The sequence below is a fragment of the Natator depressus genome, chromosome 10 (genome assembly GCF_965152275.1).
Source record: "Natator depressus isolate rNatDep1 chromosome 10, rNatDep2.hap1, whole genome shotgun sequence".
In the NCBI taxonomy this organism is placed as follows: domain Eukaryota; kingdom Metazoa; phylum Chordata; order Testudines; family Cheloniidae; genus Natator; species Natator depressus.
In genome coordinates, this window is record NC_134243.1 from 71,882,839 (window position 1) to 71,906,023 (window position 23,185).

At 36.7% G+C, this 23,185-nt stretch overlaps 1 protein-coding gene and 2 long non-coding RNA genes across 10 annotated transcripts in view; 2 read left to right on the plus strand and 1 right to left on the minus strand.

Moving 5' to 3' along the window:
- Window positions 1-1,750: 1,750 nt before the first annotated feature.
- On the minus strand, window positions 1,751-2,322 carry LOC141995358 (uncharacterized). Its single transcript, XR_012641309.1, has 3 exons — window positions 2,144-2,322; window positions 1,947-2,044; window positions 1,751-1,860 (listed from the first exon to the last, which is right to left on the minus strand). It is a non-coding gene; the product is annotated as an uncharacterized LOC141995358 (long non-coding RNA).
- A 1,047-nt stretch (window positions 2,323-3,369) lies between these two features.
- On the plus strand, window positions 3,370-18,166 carry LOC141995357 (uncharacterized). 5 transcript variants are annotated; one of them, XR_012641304.1, is made up of 5 exons: window positions 3,370-3,497; window positions 6,117-6,193; window positions 6,997-7,090; window positions 11,665-11,722; window positions 17,826-18,166. It is a non-coding gene; the product is annotated as an uncharacterized LOC141995357 (long non-coding RNA). The 5 variants fall into 5 exon arrangements; XR_012641305.1 differs by having other exon boundaries at window positions 3,420-3,497; window positions 6,121-6,193; XR_012641306.1 differs by lacking the exon at window positions 3,370-3,497 and adding an exon at window positions 4,025-4,077.
- Window positions 18,167-20,757: 2,591 nt separating this feature from the next.
- Window positions 20,758-23,185, plus strand: part of CHD2 (chromodomain helicase DNA binding protein 2) — an 84,812-nt gene continuing 82,384 nt past the window's right edge. For all 4 annotated transcript variants that reach the window (XM_074966509.1, XM_074966510.1, XM_074966511.1 and 1 more), the window contains exons 1-2: window positions 20,758-21,277; window positions 21,612-21,740. In XM_074966509.1, coding sequence (XP_074822610.1) covers window positions 21,679-21,740 — 62 coding nt within the window. In that variant the 5' untranslated portion in view covers window positions 20,758-21,277; window positions 21,612-21,678. The remainder of the gene's footprint in view (window positions 21,278-21,611; window positions 21,741-23,185) is intronic.

Consider the following 23,185-nt stretch of genomic DNA (forward strand, 5'->3'; position numbering starts at 1 on the left):
GGCACTGGCTGGAGTAGGAGGCGATGCCTAGGCTGGGGCATGAGGTAGATCTGATGGCACTGGCCAGGGTATGGAGTGATGCCTGGGGTGGGGCACGAGGTGGTTTTGGTGACACTGGCTGGGGTAGAGGGTGATGCCTGAGGTGGTTCCAATGGCACTGGCCAAGGTAGGGGGCAATGCCTGGGGTGTGAGGTGATTTTGGTGGGACTGGCCAGGGTAAGGGGGGGATGCCCAGGTTGGGGCTTGAGGTGGTTTCGGTGGCACTGGGCAGGGTTGGGGGAAAAGGCTGGGTTGTGCTGGGAGGTGGTTTTGGTGGCACTGTCTGGACTGGGTCAGGGATTGAGGTGGTTTTGTGGCGCTGACCAGGGTTGGGGGTGATGACTGAGGTAGGAGCGGGTCCGGAGGTGTTTTTTAGCCGGTAACATTGAACCCTGTGTCCAGAGCGCTCCACAGGCCGACCAGTCACAACTTCTATATCTTGATGCCAACTTTTCCCAATCTAGCGCTAAAAATTTCCCAAAACTGGTGAAAAATTCCCAGATAAAGTTTTTTATTTCAAAATCTCAAAGGAACGTAATATGTGTGTTTTAAATAACTATATAATATATATTATATCCAACTTATTCTTATTCGTTCGAGATATTTCACATTTATTATAATTTTTATACATATAGACATGTTTTTCAATTTTAAACTTATGTTACTTATACAGTAAATAAAATATTTAACACATGAGGAGTAGGACTGAAATTATAAAAAATGATGTATTTTACACAAATTTCACTATTTTAAAAATAAAAGTATTAATAAGTACAGCATGTGCCCTGCAGTGTACTGTACATTAAAGTTACTTTGAAAGTAAACATATGATTATAAAAAAGCAAACAGAAAGAACAAATAACACTCTTTTATTTAATTTTCCTTATTATTATAATCTCTGAGTTTTATCCATTTGCTGACTCATAGTCTGAGTCGTCACTAGGAACATCATTACCATCATGAATATTTTTACTAGTTTTATCACTGTCATTTTTACTGTACATATTTTTACAATGTAAATACAAGTGCTTAATAGTAATTACAAAATTAGAACATTTCTCTTGCTTTGCTTTCAAAGCTGACCTTATAACTACACTAGAATTGAGTGTTATGGTTGTCATATTTATTCCCTGAAGGAGATTCATTCACAAATACACTAAATTCATTAACTTTAAATTTTTCTACAAGTTCCTCAGTCTCAGTTTGCGCCAAAACGTTGCTAATTATAGCAGTACATTTATCTTTCTTTATTGTTACAGCCTCAGCAATTTTGGAATCAGGGAAACATTTTTTAACTACTTCAGTCAAGCGTTCTTCAGATTGAATACTGACATTGTGTGCAGCAAAGTAACAGGCCATTCTAATCTCTGCATTTTTAACTTGCTTTTCAAATTTTTGTGCTTTTTTAATTTCACAATCTTGTTTATTAAACATATCATCAATTTTCTTCTTATTAGATACTGTCTCAACCTTTTATGTTTTTTACCATTAGCGTTCTTATCTATCTCACTAGTACCTGCCTGGATTTTTACATCACAACATTTGCAATAAGCTAAAAAAGATTGTTTTCTACTTTCTGCAGCAGTCTTTGTATTTACCTTCTTGAAGCCACGAGTCTTGAAAGGCTTTTTTGAAAGTACATGGCTTCTCTTGGTGGAAGTTCACCCTGAGTCTTCAATAATCTGTCGGCGGCGCTATCCCGTTGTTTTCATTTTGACGTGGACGGATCTTTGTCTACTCCTGCAGTCCTCTTCATCTTCTCACCAGCCTTACAGTTCTCTTTATTCATTTTTTACGTAGATAAAAAATGGAAAGAGATATCTGAAATAATGGAATGCCATAATTAGTATAATGTATATTTCAATTTATATTTAAATCAAAGAAAGGAACATATTATATATTACTACCTAACACAGTAGGCGAAGATATTTAATATTTGCCTGGAGGAAGGTGCTGTTACAAATTTAGGAACAGCCCAATGCTCTGGTCCACATTCTCTGTGCAACTGCAAGCACGAAATACAAAATTTTAGAGATTTAATGACTAGAAACTAATCATAATCAGTAAGTATTGCAATATATTTAATTATTGGAAGGAACCTTACCTAGAAGATACATTTGATAACCATCCCTCATTACCCGCCAGCCAGCTGTTGCTGAGGTTGGTTTGTTGTGAGTGCATGTGTGCAGGCTTGTCACTTCACTTGTGCCGTCATGATACAGTACGCTGAAGCACCACCAATAGGAGAGCAGCATAGCCCGCTTATGAAAATCACGTGACAAATATTCACCAATCGAACTGAACACATTTTGAGGGAAATTTAAAAGAAGCACAAATATTTTACTTACTACTTTTTAAGAAAGCTTCCCAGGATTTTTGAGACTTGGACAGTCTTTTACTTTTTGTGAAATTTTCAAGGTGCCACAAGTCCTCCTTTTCTTTTTGCGAATGCAGACTAACACGGCTGTTATTCTGAAACCTTTCCCAGCATGGTTTAGGTTGTGAACGAAAATTCCCAATTTCCCAAGCTGAAACATTTTACTCCAAAGTTCCCCAGATCTTGGGAAATTTCCCAGGATGTAGCAGCACGGCAAGTGCTCACATGCGTCCCACCCTTCCCCCAAGCAGAGCCTGTGTAGGGCTTCGAAGAGGGGCACAGGACGCGCGCGAGGCCGTGGGTGACGGGAGGAGGAGCGAGAGAAGGAGCGGAGCCAATAGGGAGCGGCAGACGCGGCTCGCGCTCACCACACTGTGCTGCGACCGTTGAGGTTGCGGTGGGGCGGGCAGGTTGGAAAGACCAGTGAGAAGCGGCGGCCAATAAGCAAGCGGCGGCTGAGTTGCGCGCGGGCTCAGGATGGGAGGAGGAAGGAGGGAGGAGCGCAGCCAATGGTAGCGGCGCGCGCCGGGCCCGGAGGGGCGGGAGCATCGGGGCCGGCGGAGAGCAGTGGTTGGCGCACGCGCAGAAGGCAGGAAGGGGGGTGGAATGAGCGGTAGGCTGGGGGTAGAAGCGCAAGCCCAGCCCCTTCCCCGCCGCAGTGAGTACTGACTCGGGCGGCCATGTTGTGCGGGGGGAGGGGAGGAAGGAGTTGAGAGAAGACAGGAGAGACAGACTCTCTCTCACACACACCGCACAAGATGGCCGGGGAGGCAGCCGCAACCCGGCTCTCAGGTGGTTCGGCCGCCGCTCGGGTCGCCGGAGTCGGGGAGGCACCTGGGCACCGGCCTCGCGGGCCACTTCGGGCCCGGCACTCAGGGGTTCCGGGGAGACGGAGAGCGGCGAGCCGAGCGCTCCGTACGGGGCTGCGGGCGGGCGGAGGGCGATGGCGCCGAGCTGCGAATCTCTGTCGGCGCCTCGAGCTCGGCGGGCGGGCGGCGAGCCGTACGCCGCCGCAGGCAGGGCGAGGAGGGGAAACGGCGCCCGACGCTCCGGGCCGCCGCCGCCGGTCTCCGCATTGCTGGTGAGTGGTTCCGTCTCTGCGCCGCATTGTTCTTTGTCCTTGAGAGGAAAAACAAAATGTCCTTGGAGCCGGGCGGGGGAGGGGAGATTCCTGCCCCCCCCCCCGCCCTCCGCCCTGGGCTAGGAGAGCCGGGAGCGAGCACCCTCCAGCGCTGCAACCCCTTTTCGCTGAGGGGGGCGTCTCTCGCGCTGGGGGGCCGCGGGGTGCTGCAGAGCCGGAGGGAGCCCACGGCTCTGCGAGCTCCCTAAAGACTCGGCATGCAGAGCTCCCCTCCTGTGCAGCATTAAGGGGGCCCTGGCTCCTAGTCCCCACATGGAGTACTAAGGGGGGGGGGCTGCAAACCAGTCCCTGGGCCCTAGTGCAGGACTACTGGAGAGGGGGCGCACCCCAGTCCGTCTCCAGTGCACCATGGCAAGGGGGCATCTGCAGACCAGTTACTAACTCCAGTGCAACACTAACGAGGAGTGGGGCGGTAGACTTTACTATATGTTTAGCCCCAAGTCCTAAGGTCCTAAAATAGTTCTTTAAAGAACGTTTGTAGCTCCTTGCTGCTGAAAAGGGGATCTACTCTCCCTAGTTTGTAAGAACAAAGACGCCATGTCTGTTTCTTAAAAATAAAACTTGGGTTTTTTTTTTTTGTGGGGTGTTGGCTTTTAACTCTTTCTGCACCCGTGAGCGAAAGCAGGCTGCAGAAGAGAGAGCTTCAGTACTTTACTGAAACGGTCAATTAAATTTTTAATTTATCTAAAAGAATAGTTTGGAGACAGGGCTTTAAACAAAAGTCTGAGATTTAAGCGCAGTATAGTGCTGTGGTTAAACTGGCATTATATAAACTTAGAAATCTTCTAAAACAGCCTTGTTTATGCCAACTCTACAGTTTAAAGTTTAAAAAAAATTACGGTCGTGAATTAGACTGCTCTGCAGAAGGAAAATTGGTTTCTTAAAATGAATAATATGTGAAAGTAACTAATTGCAAATGACACTGAGAAATATGTAGTTACTAAAAAAAACACCTTTGCTAAAGTGTCATTTTGTGTTTGGTATTTAATTTATGCATTTTTCTGCTACTCAGGCTGCGGTTATTTGCATAGCATTTTGATCATTGTTCAAGTGTAACTGTTTTTATAATTTAGAGCTTGTGTTCATTAAAAGGAAAAGTTTAAATGGAATATTTAGTGTTTGCTTCATATTTGCTCACATATTTAATGATTACTCACGTTTTAGGATAATGTTCAAATACCAAATCTATAAAAAGTTACTGTAGAATATTACAAGGTAAATAAAGTAGCTACTCTTGTATTAATTGGAGATGGTATGTAGCCATATTTATTGTAATTTATCTAGTGTTGAGTCATAGAAGAATATTTTAAAGTCTTTGTGCTCTTTCTCAAAGACAACAGTTGAAAGGTAAATCTACAGTTTCATGATATTCCTTGTAAATGTGAATTGGGTATTATGAAAATGAAACTTGGATATTTTTAGAAATGTTTGTTTAAAAACATGATTGTGTTAATCTTGCACACAAATTTGTGTGCCTTCATTTTAGGTTTGAATTGTAATGGTTTTATAACTACAGTTACATCTCTGCAGTATTAGGGTATGACAGTTTGCTGAAAAGAAAGTTCTAGGTGAAAGTCTGCTGTATTTTTAGCACAATGACTTTTTTTAAAAAAAGCTTCAGTGGTTTTTCCTTCAAATGCTGTTTCAGCTTCAATAGGTAAATTGGTTTTGAAAACAAAATTGCTAAACCGTTTTTTTTTAAACTTTAAAGGATTTGCATTCCATTTATATTAGCAGGTACTGAGAATTGAATTTACTCGTAAGAGTCCTCAGTGTGTAATATGTATGACTTTAAAATACTGACTCTTCATAGAATTATCTGTGAAGCTTTTACTAGGCTGGGGAATATTGAGGATGAATAACTGCCAACCAGTTAAGTTAAGCCTTTTGAGGAAAGGCAAACTTGGTGGTGTTTGTAGTGTTAAAGAGCAATGCTTGGGGACTGATTAAAGGTCAAAGATGCTGTAAGTTTTAAAAACTGTACTCTAAAGGGAAAAGCTGATATCTCACTTGGAGAGATCAAATAACTTGTGGCTAAAAATTCACAGAAGATGACGACAGCCATTTTAACATCATAGTTTGTTGATAGTGGGGATTTTATTTAACTTTGTATTGCTAAATTTTGTAAAGCTTATAAGGGCTTTTGCATTTTATGGAGTAAAGGAGAGTATTGAGGGAAACTATAAAAATACTACTTGCTTTTGCTTTATGAAATATGTTACAGTTTTGATTTCATCTTTATGGTTAATGGTCTGGTAGTGGTAAAAATAATGGGAGAGGGACAGTCAATTTACCTCTTGTCATGCAAAAAATATGGACTGTGCATGTGATGTTTCATAATCCCACCCCATCATCAGTCTGTCTCTTCAGATGTAAAAACACCAATATTTTTGTTGCCACAGAGATTATAATAACGTATATGGCCAATACTGTCTTGATTTAGTATTAACTCAGTACTCTCTTAAAAATTGCTGTTCTTTTTATATTTTTACAAGTAATTTTTACAACCTTTTTTAGAGCAAAACAGTAACATTTGTGTTTTTTTGTCTTTTTTTTAAGATAGAACTCCATAAATGTTTACCTACTTGATGGCTGACTGGCTTCCAGGAGGATTGTACAGACATAATTTTTTTTAGGTAAGAATGGGTTGTTCTAAGTTTTACACAGCATCATTACCACTTTCAGTTACTTTCTCATTCTTGGGGGTTTATGTTTAATTGTCTACTGCTGTGCTTTACTAGAAAAGGTAAAAGTGACCTTTGTTTTGCAAGTCTTATTAAATTGAATGGGGTACGCTACAAAATTATTTGGATTTTAAATGGTATGTCTTAATGTAGGTATAAGATGCAAAAAATGCCTCGTTTTAAAATTTAATGTAAAGTGTGTTTAGGCATTGTGTCAAATTAATTTTGTTCTAATAGCTTAAAAGGTGAATTCATCTATAACAGTCTTGACTGAAATTTGGTGAAAAAGCTCATCGCTTTACTTCGAAAACTTCCTATTTCATTTACCCTTTTTCCTAAGTGAAAAAATGTACTGAATTTTGTAAATCATTTGTATTCTGCATTCTAAATTTAAATAAAAACAAGTTCACCTAGGCATATTGTAGATTTTAAACATGGCATCAAAAACTGAATAACCAACGTACACACTAATTACAAGAAGTGTCTCGGGGCCTAGCTGTTTTTTGAAGAGCATGAACATTTAAGGTTCTTTAAAGAATTTATTTACATTTATTATTTCTAATTTTGTACCACGATGTTACTCTCCATGTGCTTGTTTTATACTTTAGATGAGAACTTTAATATGCAGTCACTAAAAAGTTGTGTTTAAAGAAATATACTAATACATTTAGATAGTCCTATGGCAGAAGCGTAGGTGGAATTTCTTAGATAGCTTTTGATCTTTTAAACAAACTTCTTTGTTTCTTTTTTAAAAGGGTTGTACCTGGGTACTGTTTCTTGGTTCCAGTGGCTGGTCCCTTAAACCTGGAATAAAAGGAAACGTTCAAAATTCTGTAGTGTTCATGTCAGGTACGTAATATTAGTGATTCTGTTAATCTCTTAAAATTCATTTTTTCAGCAAATAAGCAGTAAATTTATGCTGTGGTATTTGTTTAAGTCATTAAAGGGTACATAGCACAGTAAATGAATGGTGTCTTGCTCAGGAATTGCATTCAAATTTTAGTGCATAGTAAATACAGTTTATAGTATTCTTAACGTGCCCTCTAAATACAATCTTTTCTCAAGATTATGGCACAGTCCATTCAGTAAAAGGAGATGGATCTGTTTGTACCATCTAAAATATATTGCATAGTAACATAGAAATATCTGCCTTGGGTTTCTAAATTCTTTACTTTTATTTGCTATGTTTCTCCATATTAAGCAGCACATAAGTGTATATATAAAGTTAATGAGTTAAACTTCAGGAATACATTGTCCCTGAATTCATTACTTCATGATCATATTGCAAGTTTTTTCTGTTTGGGCTTTCATGCACTTAATTTAAAAAAATTCTTTTGGATGTTTTACCCTCTAAAACCCTAATGCTATAAAAATGAGAAGCCAAAGCACTAGTAGTGCCAGATACCTTGTTATTTCTACAACTTAAGTAGACTAATTTTCAACTACCTTTGAATTTGAGACACCTCTTTATCTTACCTTTTTAGATTGATGAAAGGTAATATGGTTCAAATGTAACTCGGAGTTGTCGATCTTACTTGGTGCTTGTATTAATAACAGATTTCTTCTTACAGGTTACCATACTAATGTACAAATTCAGGTCATGAAATCTTAAGATCATCTTGATGAAGAGATTTAAATTAACTGAGAATCCTTAAAATGAATCTTAATTAATTATATATGTTAAAGTGTACCCCCAAAACTGTTTTACATAAAACTAAAAATTAGCAAAAATCAACACAATTTTCATAAGATCTCCCACCTGATAGTGTACAGATATCCATTCTAGCTTAGATGTAAATTTTAGCCTGTTCCAGCTAATTGCTTTAACTGTTCAGATACAGATATAACTTTTCAAGTGTCTCTGCTTGTAGCAGTTGAAAGTCAGTCTCCATTTTACCTACACCAAGAAGTCTTGCCAGTATGACACACACATCAAACTAATTACTATAGAGAAGTGGTCATATAGCTTACAATGTAAGCACACTGCAGGAAAACAAATTTTGAATGAGGATGCTGTGTAAAATTTAACAAGTCAGTCATGTAATTGTATAATATGAAACTTGAGAATTAGGAATCCTTATAAGAAATTATCTGGCATCTTTGATAGCATGCATGTGACTTCTGATGTGAATCTTCAGTCTACTGGAACAGAATGCTACGAAGTCCAGGCCTCTCAAATAATCTACCGATGAAAAAGCCAAGGACAGGCTTGTAATTATAGTAGAACAGTGTACACAAATCCTGGTGCTAATTCTGACACTTAATCTGTGAAATTCATGATTTTTATTCCTTTGGTCAAGCCTTTTTAAGATCCAAAATCATCAGTCATGGTTGACCTATTCATAAATACAAATATAAGTTAGACATCATGGGTTGACCGGTTTGGCTAACGCACACTTTTATAAGGGCATTTGGAAAAGAATCCTTTCATCTTAATGACCTTGAACTCGTCCTGTACCACCATGGTATTCTTTGTACTGAATATATTGTGAAAACTATGGTCTCCAATGTTCTCTAATCATTTTGACTGTTTAGATCCTCACTTCTTGTCCATTTAATTCAAATCTTACATCTTTTGATCTACTATATTGGCAGCTGTTCGTTAAATACATTGTATAGACCTCCGTCAACTCTGTACACACCTCTAGGAAACCAAGGAAAGATCTGACTTTCAGACACCTGAGAGCATGTTAACGTGTCATGGAATTCATAAAACAGTTTGTTTATGCTTTGGAATCATTGTAGTCCCTGTTGCATTTAACCAGAAAACATGACATCTAAAAACAAGTGAGCCTCACCTTGACTGCACTGCATCACAGTAAAGAGACCATGTTAGACGTACAAGACTCCTTTAGAGCTAGATAGCGTGCCATCCCTTAGGGAGAGGAGCCATTGTCTATGGAGCAGACTATTCTGTCTCTAAGGCTGCCAGTTGTATAACTTGTAGAATGAGATATTAGTGCAAAGGACATCCATAAGGCTGTCTGGAAATTTCAGATACTTTGATTTGGGGAAGTGTTTTTTTTTTTTAAGTACACTTGGTCTGTAGAGTTACAACCATTAGTCTAATTGAAAATCTTATTTTTATTCAGATATCAAGTTAAACTATAAATGGGAGATGCAAATGGAATTTGGCTTAAATTAATATTTACTAGTGACCAGTTTCCTAAGTGGAATGCATGGCATAAAACTTAAGCATTTTAGTGGTGCATTTGAGTTCATTAATTGGTGTTTTTCTATGATTATAAGATAAATAGCTGTTTTGGTATATCTGAGTGTCAGTATGATAACATTTAAAGTTGGAAATTGAAAGTATAATGGGCATGTAGTTGGACAATTGTGAAAAACTATCACTAGTGAAAATGCAAGAAATATGATTATTGCCATCCCACTGCTACTTTCTCTTTTTTTTGCTGGCAACATTCTTTTTCAGTTCATCCAGTAGACACTTTTTTGACAACTATCTGCTTACCAAATGTTAGCTGCTTCTTCCACAATTGTACTGACTTTAAAATAACATTAATGTTCTCAAATCTGCTTTCTTTGTAATTGAACTGTGGTATGTCTGTGTTTGACTGGGCCATTATAACCTGAGTAGAGCCAAATGATTATTGCCCAGTAGAGTTGTCATGAAAATAACCAGATGTTTAAACGAGAACAAAAATGATCTCTGAACCTAGATAATAGATGCCTAGATAATGTGATACACTATTAGAAGTTTCTAAGATTGGACTTTGAAGTTCAACCTTTCACCATAGCTTTGTTTAGTTGCCTTTTATGAAGTCTCTAGTGCTAGCTGTTTTCTTTGAAGAGGGAAGTGATAGATGTAAACACTCAATTGGACAAGCAAACTTATCTTTGTGTTATAACACAGAATTTGAGGTTGCTTTGCAGAGGAACCTCTATCAGTTGTTTGAATGAGAAATTAAATACACTGAATAAAAGAAATACTGCTGAATGCTGTATACTGTTGGATCTAATAGCAGTGGTTGGATCACATTTTAATACACATTTTAGTCCTATAAACTCCTTATATATTCTACTTAGGTAAACTGTCAGTTGCATACGGGCTACCAGTCAAGTTTGATGGATACCCAGATGTGTGGAAAGAAACCAGGCTTTATGAACAAAATTATAATTACGTTGTTAGAACTAGTTCATTTAAAACATGTTTAAAATGGAAATCTGATGTGGGAAGGGGAAAATATGAAATGAAGGGAGTAACTTGAAGGAAAAAGTATGAAGTAAAATATCAGAATCTAGAAATCTGTACATTAAATATTAAAACTATTGAGAATTTATTATGAATACATTCATATCAAAGGTTACATTTCTCTTGAAAATAGATTTTGAAGGTGATGGGAGAAACTTTGTTGGCCAACTGCTGTTAGCAAGAGAATTTTTGACTCATTTGATATAAATTAGATTAAGGCCAGCATTAAGGAGTTAGGTGATCTAGGAGCCTAAATCCTGTTGACTTTCAATGAATCATATGCTCCTTAGTCTCTTAAATGTTTTTGAAAATTTTATTCTTAATTTTTAAATAGTTCTTTGTCATGGGGGAGATCTAGGATTCAGACAGCATCTGTATCAATTATTGGCTCAGCTGAGAAGCGTAACTTATTTAAAATTTTCTAGTTGTGTAATCACAAAGAGCTTTTGGTGTGTGTTTGCTTTCTGGAGGCTTTACGGGTGGTTGTAGGTGGAGCCATTTACTTTCTTGTCTCTGATAGTGTACTGATATTCTAATACCTATTGATATGGGTTGTCAGTAGGCTCTTACTGAGATAATCAGTTCTGAAGCTGATCACATGTAGAAAACTGGACAATGGGTATAGAGTTTTGCTATGCTGTTGTAGCTGCCTTACAAGGAAAATTGGGTGCATGGCAAAATTTGGTAAATACATGTACTATATTTAACTGCAGTATCATTTTTTTGGTAATTAGCAAACTTAAGAAAGTGAATGAAGTGAAAGATGTAGGCCGAAACCATCAGGGCATTTCACACACGAATCCATTTCAGATTCCACTGGTGCCTGGTTAGTCTTCCCATCTACTTGGTTTCCAAAAGTGCTATACATAGCCTCTTTTCAAATCGCACCTCTGATGTGTCACTGAAGATTAATGTATCCAGGATATGGTGGGTAGTTCTAAATTGTGGAAGAGTTTCCATAAGATCTTTGCCTTCTCAAATTGCCTAGCAGTACGCTGAGGTGCAAATTGTGATTAGGGCATGTCCTCTGACAAGTGCTGTATGCTTTTTGGTCTTCTTTTATTGGGTACATACTCCCCCCCCAACCACATGGGATTGTGGTGGCAGCTTTTTGCTAGGCACTTCCTGGTGTTTACATAAAAATCAGTGAATTTTAAGTTTTATTTAGTGATTTCCGATATGTTTTCTTAATGTATGTTTTCCCCTACAGGTGTGGTGAGGAATTGATCTCAGTATGCACAAAATAGCTGATGTTGCTTGAAGCACTGGTAAGTTATTCTTAATATACTTACATGTGATTTAAAATATATGATTTATAGCTATAATGTTTAATTTGTTGAAAAATTGATTGAAAATGTCCTTAAACTCGATTGAATTGAAGCATATTTTAAATAAAAATAGGTTTATTTAAAAGTACCAGAGTCCTAAACTCTTCTTATTTTGGTGATGTTATGAAATGCACTTTTTATATGGTATTTTCAATCAATCTTAAATCTTTCATATAATGCTGTGGCACTCTTGATCTTCCATTTTTGTGACTTGACTTCTTGATGAGAACAAAGGTTAAAACATTAAATCCTGTATTTGTACAGACTACAATATATCAAATATGTTACCTTGTACAAATAGTACAATACTTCATCAATATTATGTCTCAATTTGTGGTAAAAATAGAAAATCACATAACAGAATGAATGTCTTAATTATCCTATTAATACCATTAGCCAAGCGTTGTCCTTCTGTGCTCCTATCAACAGCAGCAAGGGTCCTTAAGCAGACTAGTTAGTAACTATCTCCAGGGAGTTTTCTAAGACTCAGCTCTTTTTCCCCTTCTTATTCCAGAGATCTCTAATTTCACAAAGGATGCTATATGAGTTTAGGGTATGGCCTGCCACATTGAGCAACTAGTTTATAGGGTCTCATTTAGGAATAGTCCTCTGTGTTGTCAAAATGCATAGTTGTCAGGTTTGAGTAGGAGAGAAGAGTTGATTATATCTAGTGCCACCATTTGGGATGAAAATGGGAATACAACTTCCTTATTGAATTATATTTTAAAAAGAATGTACCCTGGGACTACTTTGAATGACCTTTAAAACAGGTACTGAGAGTCAAGTTTCTTTTATCTGCCCAAATTTAAGTCCTCTTGTTCACTCCGTATCTCTGCATACCGTTATCTTTGCCCTAATTTTCAGTGCATTTTGTGTTTATGCTGAATCAAACTGCATCAAAAGTCCTGCCTTGTCTAGACAACCCCTGGAGCGTATTGTAAACAGAAAATTGGTGAAGGAGGTATACGTCTTTATTTTAATTATAAAAATAATTGGGGGTAGTGACATACTCTTCTGGCTCCTTCTCATTCATTAAAAGCCTTTGTTCTTAATTTAAATTAAGCTGTTTAGAATCTCCAAACTGCCAACCTAGAGTACTGCAGAATACAAGGAGCTTGCTGCCAAATGTAGGTGCAGCTAGTATTGTGTGTGGTGTCTTGCTTTTTTAATTCTTCACTGGCCACATATCGTTCCTATTTATTTATTTATTGTTCCTTGTACCCTGCCCACTGTACTTGTCTTCTCTTTTTTGTACTGCTTTTTCTAATGTTTCCTACACATGGAACGGTATCTCTTACTATGTCGCATGTAATCTTTTAAACCCACTTTTGCCATGCTATCCACCAGAAACCATTGTGCTGTCTTCCTCCTCAGTCCTCTTACCCTGTCTTGACCTCTGTTAAAAGTATGGGAACCTGTATAACTTCTTGGTATGTCATGGAAAGGAGGGGTGAAGGTTGACATTAACAACAAAGTTAAATTTCACCCCAACTTTCCCTATACCCTTTCTTTGTGTTCCTCTTCTTTCTTTAATTTGGATTATAAACTCATTTTAGTAGGGTTATGTTTCCCAGCAGCAGTTGAAGACATCCCAATTACCCTGTACATTGGGAAGTTATTCACTTCCTTATGGTGGTTTGTAAAAATCTCTAGGACAGAGACAGGAGCCCTGAACTTAATTTGAGGAAGAATTATCTTTAGAATGTTTTCCTTTAAAATGTGTTTGTAATTTAAGTTTAAACTTAGGGCTAGTGATTTGGGTTTGAAAGTTCTTGAATAAGAAATAAAAGCATTTGAGTTCACCATAAACCTTCTTTTTGGAGTTGGTGTACTCTACATGACATTTTGAAATTTTATGTGGGCTGTTACCTTTAATCCAGCCCAACAACTCTTTAAGGTGCTGTCCTGTTTGTGTTTGCAAATTTTGTCCTCAACTTGATTTCAGAGCTACCCTTCAGAAGTTACTTAACCTCAAAACAGTCTAGATCTATAAGATGTGACCAAAGATTCTTGAACCTTTAACTTCAGGTAGAATATAAATCCTTGAGAGCTGGAATAAAACTTCCCTGAGCTAAGAATGCCTTGTCCTATTTCAAGTTACATCATGAACATCAGTGTCATATATCAGAACCCAACAGTTCCAAATGTGTAAAGTTATGATTGGCTCATTGTCTAGTTCAATAGCCTTTCATCCCTGAGACAGCCTTAAAAAAAAAACAAAACAAACAAAACACCTCCTATCCTTACGTAGGCAAAACTCATATTGATGTCGATGGAAGTGAACTAGTTTTTCCCTTGGAGACCATCTGTAGTGCTTACCTATCCACATTTTTTAACTGGATAAAACTACAGTGAGCCTTCTGAGATCAATAAAGGACCTTCTTGTATTTTGTTCTCTTCATGAAGATTTACCTTCTCGTACGGGTGAGAATGTCACCTATTTCCACATCCTACAATGAAAGAGTGGCACTAATGTACAAGTCCATTATAGCTCTGTCTCTCTGAGGAAGACCTGCTTTGGTAAACGTTGGCAACGTAAAAGCCTCAAGTTTTAAACTTAGGAACTTGTTCCTGCCCATTTACCTTTACTGGGATTTCCCTCTTAAATAGCTTTCCTTTGTTGTGAAGTTATAACTTCTAAAAAATTCTAATATACAGAAAAGTCTAAGCATGAAAAAGCTTGACAGTCTTCCTAGTTAGCCTTCTTTGTTTGAAATAAGAATCTTATAACTTTGGTATTTTATATATACATGTTGTTGATATATAAGTATATATTATGCTTGCATGTTTGGACTTCCCTACTGTACTTTAGGGAACTGTGAAGGGTTTTTGACAAACATGAGAGGTAAAACTGAACACTTATTTTTGGCTACAAAAGATTGAAATTTTATTTGTTGTAGTGGACTCTTACAAAAAATTCATCTTTCTAAATTAGAGCAAAAAGTTAATATGTATTGTGAGAGTGTGAAGAGAAGATAAATTTAGAAATTCTAAAATTTCAAATCTGTTTGGTGCTTGAATATTTACCCAGGTATTGCAGTGGACTGTTAATAAAGTTTGGCATTTCTTTATTTTGATGATGTGAAGGAAACCTGCCAAGCATTGTATTAACTGCTTTGAGTAACCTAAATATAAATCTTGTTTAATTAGAAATAAAAATACAATAGCTAGTAGGTAAGTGTACTTCTTGAGTGATGGCTAACACTATGACTACAGAGGGACATAAAGAGAACATAAGCTTCATGTAGTAAAAAGAAGAATCTTAGTCATAGATGAGTGTGACTGTTTAAAAACAAACCTAAAGCCACTGTAGAAATCTTATTGGAGGAGGAATCTAACTTGGGAAAACGTGTTAAAATGTTTACTAGATGTACCCTAAAAACGTAACACACTGTTGTAGCTGTGTAGCTTGAAGAATTGGGTCCAAATTATTTTAGATTTACTGAATGCTGTTCATACTTTCCCCTTATTGTAACTCCTTTAATTGCAGGATCTTGTTACAAAAATAGTAACGTTAGATAAGTGTATGCATCTGAAGGTGGTGGTGGTGGTATTTTCAAGATGAGAGATTCAGATTACCACTATGTCAATTGTTTGCAAACTCATTGGTACAACCAAATATGGCTGAACCAAGCAGAGATACCTTAGGGCTGATGTCTTTTATCCAATCACTTACATTTGCTTTGCACTCAGTGGAATGACCCAACAAAAGTAGGTTTTCATGGGTTGAGCTGGAAAAAGTGTACTATGATTATCAGATCAACACTTGGCTTCCCTTATTTCTTACAACAGGAGCAGTAACCATAAAAAGAAACTTGGTGAATTTCATTATGTACTGGGTATCCACTTCACTTACCCCAGCATTCACAAATATTTGACACTGGCAAGAATTGTATCAGTGTTAGTCTCAGGGTATTAGAGAGAGAAGGTGGGTTTTATTGGACCAGAAGATGGTCCAATAAAGGCTATTATATCACCCACTTTGTCTCACTAACAAGAATTGACAGTGTGGTTATATCATATTTTGATGCCTTAGTCAGATTTCATTAGTTCCTAAAAATATTTTGAAACATGGACTAATCTCCAAGTGCCTAAATTGGTTTAAATCTAAATTAATATATACAATATATGATGCATAAAAAACTTGTAGTAAGTTTTTCAGTTTATAGAATATTAGTTGTTAATAGCTACCCCCCCCCCCCACTAAAGTAGAAATACCACTTGAATTAAAAAAAAACAAATTAATGACAAAACCTAAAAAACCTTGTGGTGTGTGAGGTTGAAGATGGGAAGATGCTGTGATTTGAATATTCTGCCCACCCTCAACTTGTTACCTATATGATGCAACTAAAAGTTGAATGTAAATAGCTGCTCCTGTATTCCACTTATGTGGAATAGAGATATATATAATGTATCTGAAATGGGGGAAAAAATCAGTTCATCCATATAGGAATACTGGGATATGAAATATAGTAAATGGCAGATTGTTAACCTGGAACAGGAAGTTTGCTCTAAGGACTTTATAGTTAGATTTTACATAGTTTGACAGGATATTCTGAAATGAGAATAGTGGCACTAGAATGATGAGGCGAAACACTAGATGATTCCACTCAATTCTGTTGTCTTTTTAATTAATTTTTTTTTGCAGCTTTTCTTACCTGGAAAGATTATGCCTGGAGGTGTTTTTTTTAGGGGGACCAGATAGTGGTAGAATTGGCTGTAAAATTAAACTGTGTTAAGTTAAAAAGCCACATTCAAAAGAATAAATCGAAAGAAGGAAATAAAAGGTCACAAATGTAAAGTTAGAATGCAAATTCACTATTGAGGAAACAATTATTGAAAACCATTTCTTGTACAGTTCAGAGGGTTTCGCTTACAATTAGCACTTCGTAGATGGCTTGTAGGCTTTTTGAGTTTTTTGTCGTTCTGCCATTTAGTTGTTTCCTGTACTTAAGGCTTATGTTTATATGGGTGCAAATAGCAGTTTAAAAAGGTACATTAGTTCATTTGTCTTTGGACCACATTTGGTTTGTGTTTCAGTAGCAATGATGTAATTTAAAGTCAAGAGGCAAGAGAACTTGACCTGTTGGGCCAAATGTCCACTTTTAATGGCAGTCACAATAATGCTTCATCTGGACACTTCTAACTTTGTCACTGATCTGGTGCCTTAAGCCTTGTTGCTGCCTTATGAAGAGCAAACATTGAGTATATGGCTGGAGGAAGCATGGTTGGACATTATGCTGGTTGTGTTAAAGGCAATGAGACAAAGCAGTGTAATTTTGCATAATTTTTATCTGATTTTGACACGTTTGCTCTTCCAGTAGCTACTGGAATGACCATTCCATCTATTTTCTGATACTTGGTCACTTTAAAATGGCCATTACCATAGGTGTTCCTCTTTCTAGACAAGAAGACTATAGCCAAGATGGCACAATTTAGGAATTTCTGTTGACTCCAGTCAACACCTTCATATAGTATCCTAGCTTTCATACCTTTTGACATTATTGGGTTTGATTACTTGTGTGTTTTAAGCAGAGAGAGGGACAATCATTGAAAATTTCATCTAATAGCAAAAAATTAAGGTTAGTTTCAACTTGATTTGAGATCATTACTGTTTGGCTAGAAGTATTGTCTTTTACATTAACTTTAGTGGATAGGTCAATCCAGTAAAGTTTGTCACCAGAGGTAAAATTCTCTGTATTTCCAATCTATATTTAATGTTTTAATAGTTCCCTATGCAAAATTTTAGAACAGAGTTCACTGTGCTCAAAAGGTTTCTTGAACTCTTAATTTTTCCTGTAGTATTTATTTGTATTTTTGGAAACTGTTACCTGACATACTGCTGGATGTGCCCATGTTAGTTGGTGACAAAAGCAGGTGTTCTGGCATGTATAATTATATTGAACCAAATTCATGAAGCCTTGGTTCTAAAATTCATGTTTAAAATGCCTTCAAGGTACATAGTTGAATGTTGTCTGTTTTAGTTTAAGGATAAATTATCTATATTCCAACAGCATTTTTCTTTTAATTTTTTTTTATAAAGAGTCAAGTCAGATGAAGAGTGTCAAATGGAGTCTACGAATGGGAAACCAAGATGGCAGTTCCACTGTTGATTGAGAGGTTGAGGAAATGGACTAATGCATGAGTGCTGTGATATATCCATCCAAGACAGGGACATTTTAACATGGACTTCAGTGTTACTAAACCAGAGAAGATTTGGGTTTGTGATCATCCTACCAAAATGGACTTGAATTTCTAAAGGGTGTTGTACAAGCGAACAGAAAATGGATTTGTTTTTGAGGTGTGGGTGGCAAAATTTTATACTCCAAGAAATTGTACTTAACAGGGGAATTAAGTTGATATCCAGTATATTACTACCTATTTGGGCAAAATGTATTGTTATGCTGTTTTTAAGTGACTTATTTAATAAATGGTTTTTTTACACTTTATTCTTGGTTTGTCTTTTTCCTGGCTGAAAAATACTTAGAATGTATTGATGTTTAGGTGCATTACATTTCTTTGATCATTGGATTCTGAAAATGAGAAATATTTTTAAAGCTGGTAAATACTGAGGGCTTTGTAAGCTTTATGAAATACTTAATTTAAATATGGCTATATTTGGTTTCAAAGACTCTTCAGTTTGTCTCAATTTCCAATATTTTATTTTTAGTTATCCATGGAGTTAAAATGTTCAGTTTTTTTATTTTGTTCAGAACCTGGTCAGTTGTCAGTCCTTTTGTTAAATTTTCTGAGGCTATCATAGGATGGTACAAATTTCAAATATATTGGCAAACCGGGCAATAAAATGCATGGTCACTGGCTTGCAGTGAAGGGTCATCCTGAACTATCTTTGTTTTTGTTGTTTGTGTGGAGGGGTTTGGGTGTGTGTGCACAAAACCTTTATAGTGAACTTCAAATGAGTTGCCTGAACAACTTCTTTGCTAAATTTTAGGTGCTTTGTGTTGGAAACTTGTTACATTTTGGATTGATTTAAAAAAACAGCCCTACACCATTCTAAAAAAATTTACTTCCATGGAGTTGAGTACCTTGGCTTAATGAGTGTTTAAACCAATCTATTAAAAATTATTAAAATTAGTCTGTACAAGTGTCCAATACATTTCATGGCCATCCTCTATACTGTGAATTTCTTGTTGACTTAATAACTCCGTACAAATAAGTGTCAAGTGGAGTTATTTTGATCTTATTACTAGATAAAAAACAACAAAGTTAACCTATGTGAGGTAGTATTTTTAAAAGTCAGTTATTCAAAAATCACTTTAGCGCTTACAAGAAACATATGTTCAACCATTGGCTACAGAGAAACAATTGTATACTTAAATTTCATCTTCAACAGGTAGCCCAACTTTTCTCCTCACAGTTGAATACCGGGATAGACCTGGTGTTAATTGAGATAATCTGTACAAAAGGGATCTCCAGATGATAAATATTATACATTTAGCATGAGATACATTTAACTGTCATTCATTGAGATAAATTGGTGGAAATCTTCATTCTTAACATATGATAATGGCTGTTCATAACTGTTTAATCTTGCAGTGTTGAATGTACACACTTACCTAGCCAGTCTTGTTTCTGCCATTTATTATATGGTGCAGTTGAGTATTAGATTGTCTAAAAAAGACTGAGTATTCAAACTAGTAGATTTTCTTTGTACTGTTCAAGTTCAGTTTGGAATTAGTGCTCTTTTTACATTGTAATTTATTTCCTTAATTTGTGGTGTGTGTGCAGAGGGTCACTAGCTTTCTTCTATATTTATATAATCACTCACCAGTCAATATTGCACTATATTGGTATAGCACATCAAATTTACACAACCCTCATTTAATTGCATTGAAGAGACAGGATGGATTGACTGAGGGCAAGAATGGGAAGGATATGGAGGAGTTGAAATAAAATAACTTGGGTTTTACTGGTAGAGCTTGCTATTGGCCATTGGTTGGGTTAGTGTACAATTTTTGATGCACTTAGTATAAAGCCCAAATCAAAACATTACCAAAAAATCTGGAACACTGACGCCTGATTCCAATATCTTGTAAAATGGATAATAACTGTGTGAAAAGTTCAGGTGACACTTATAGTTGGCTATCACTTTTGCTTGTTGGGGGAGGAGTGGTGGGCATAAGGGCATCTCTTGTGCTTAGATTATCTCCAATTCCTCAATGAGTGGTGTTTTGTCTACCAGGATGTAGTATCTGAGAATTTACTTGGCTTGTAATGAATAACTAGTTCTGCACCTTGAATTCTACATTACTGTAAAAAGTCCACTTTGGGATGTTATGGTGTATTATAAACAATAATGGGTTAAGGAATGGACAATACTTATCTGGGTGCTATATCTTCTTTGCTGTAGTGTCTTCAGTTAATGAATTAAAATAACATAGCTATTTAATTTTACTCTTCTCAAGAACCACTAGGGAGGCGCTGTTGAGTTGAAAGGGTTACTGGCAAATTGCTTTCTTTAGGGTGTAGTATCTTCCCATTTTCCAAGCTTATATTATAGGTATTGAGTGACAAGGGAAGGGATTATTGATTGAAGATAGATGTTTTTGATTGAATTTTAAAAAAAATTGCTACCCATTGGGTGGGGTTGACTTCCAAGGAGGGTTGTTGCTCAAATCTGGTTTTTACTCCCTTTTCCATTCTTTCAAAATGGCTTGTTACAGCACCACTTCCTGTCCAGGGAGGAAGTAATTTTAGCCCATGGACTGAAATATTTAGCAAATCTTTAAAACAAAAGAAACAAATTACATTTCTTTCTGGCTGGAAAAGGGTGCCTGAGCCAGATGGGGTTAAGGTGCCCCCTCAGATGGGGTGGTTTGAAGAAGCCAAGGATGTGGGGGGGTGGCAGGCACCCTTTAGGTGGAGGCTATCTCTTTTTTTTTGGTAGAAATGAAGGGGTGGGTCTATGGTACATCACCTGAGTTGTGGGGTAAATGTAGAGAGTGTCAATCAAAGGCAGAGCTCAGAGCTGGGAAGGAGCTCTAGATGGCGGCTGTGCCTTAGAGAGAGCGCGCTGAGCTCCGTGCCTTCCCAACACTTTACGCAACTTTCCCTAACTTTCAGGCAGCCTCAGGGGGCCACCAGAGCCCCTTACCTGTTCTAGGCACGAATCGGGGGCAAATTCAGCCTTTTTCGGGCAGAAAAGCAGCTTTTGGGGGCTCTCTTTTCGTGCCTTGCTGGAAAGAAGAAGCCGTGGAGAGAGCCCAGGTCGTTGTTTTTCCAGCTTAGAAGCCATGGCGTACCTCCATTTTTGTGCGCTCTCCTAATGAGCTTTTCCCCCGGACATTTTTTGTACTAATTATCGCTGCTTTTTACTTTCACGGCAGTATATTTTTGGGGATTAGAATCTATTTATTTTTTTTATTATCTGAAAATATATAGTTATCGTTTTAACCTCCAAATATTTTGGATCTGATGTTTTTCCACTACCCGAAACTAATATCGGCTTGGTCCTGGCGGTGGTGCATGGATCAGGTAGGTGGGCAATTAATATTAATTTTCAGATTTCTGCCGTTTTTGAGTACTTTGACTTTTCGACCGATTTGAGCTGTATTGGGATGACGCAATAAAATAGAGATTTTTTTGCTTCCTCTGTTACTTTGGGAAAGTTTGCAGGATGCTGCTCTGGGCTGTTTCTCTTCCTATTTTTTCTTTTTAAAATGAATATTATTGTTTTAAATGTCCGTTTTCCTGTGCTGATCAGTGTTGTGTATTGTTATAACTATCATTGCAGCGTCAGGACTTTGTTCTTGATAACGAAAGCCAATGAAACAAACTGGGACCTTACCTTTCTTTCAACTTTTGACAGTAAATACCTGGGCACAGGACATCAAAGCAAACACAGATACCCCCCTTAAATATTTAAGAATTAAAAGATGATGAGAAATGAGGACAAAAGCCAAGGAGAGGAGGGTTCAGTACACAGCAATGCATCGAGGTATGATCTATCAACTTTATTTTTTTAAAAACCTCTGAATACAGTGTTTACCTTGACAGCTTTGGGTCACTGTCCATACTTAATACAAAACATTTAACTGATTTTGATTCCTTTTTTAAGGAATGACCTTGAGATTGTTAATATGCCACACCCTAATTTTTTTTGGTAGCAATTTCTGAAAGTTGTGTTGTGACTTAAGGGCCCATGTCAGAGTCAAAAGGTAATGTACCTTTATTCAAGGGAGTCTCTTTCTCTGTTATGCTTTTTAAGTTTCTGAATTTCAGTTTTTAGGTTTTTTGTTCTGTGAAAAACGACCTTGTCGGTTTAGCCATTGCTGCATTGCACCATTTTACATACAAGGCAAATTTTTCTTTGAAGAATCTCAGAAGTCTAAACTTTAACTGAGGGCCATACAGAAGCCTAGTAGTAGTAAATTATAGTAAATAGACACTAGAGAAACTTACATGAATGAAAAAAAGTTCATTTTAAAATATAAACTAAAAAGTGCCTGTTTGATTGATGCTCCTTACTTTATATTTTATTTGGGCTTACTGAACTTTGATACTGTTTAGGTATTTTAGGATATTTTGATACAATTTAACCAAACTTTCCCCTGGTGGTGATAGTATTTCATGTTTTATAAAATCTAACCTAGGATTGTTAATGGGAACCTTGGTGTCCTTTGATAGCTTGTTTTGTATATTTTTGCTCATAATGTGTGTTGAAATAAAAGTAAAGTAATGATATTCTTTTCAGATATTTTATAAATTTAACTTTGATTTGTGGAACAGTACAAAATACTGAAAATACAGCTAATATTTGATACTTACAACAACATTAAGTCCTTTGTTTTGTTCTTCATTTAGCTTTTAACATTATATTTTAAACAAAATATGTTGGCTTAATCTAATGTTGAAGTCTAAAAACTTTGCATTGCTCTTCTGTCGTTTGTCAATACACTGCATTTTGCCTGTTTTTGTTAACTTTTATTAAATCGTGGCCTATTCATTTTTCCTTGAGTATCTTTTAAGTAATTATCAATAAAATGAATTCTAAAACTCTTTGCTATCAATATGTGCACTATGTAAGTTTTTATCAAATGTATGAATAAGATTCTTTGTCCAATAATATTTAACCTATTCTTGAACATTATATGAACTTGAAATATTGTGGTAGAAACACAGTTATGACCACGTTATTTTGTTATAACCTTTTAAAACTTAATTTTGCATGCCAATCAGGAATGTTTTTAAATTGCAATGTAATAAAAGGTGTTAAAATGGAAATAGGTAAGTTTGTTTGATTTAAAATGGTATTGTTAAATTGGTTTAAAAATACCAAATCACATACACACAGTATATACAAGGACTTGCATTATTTAAATATGTTTGACACATTCTTAACCTTAATTGTAAGGTTGTAATTATGTTTGTAAGTGAAGCTGC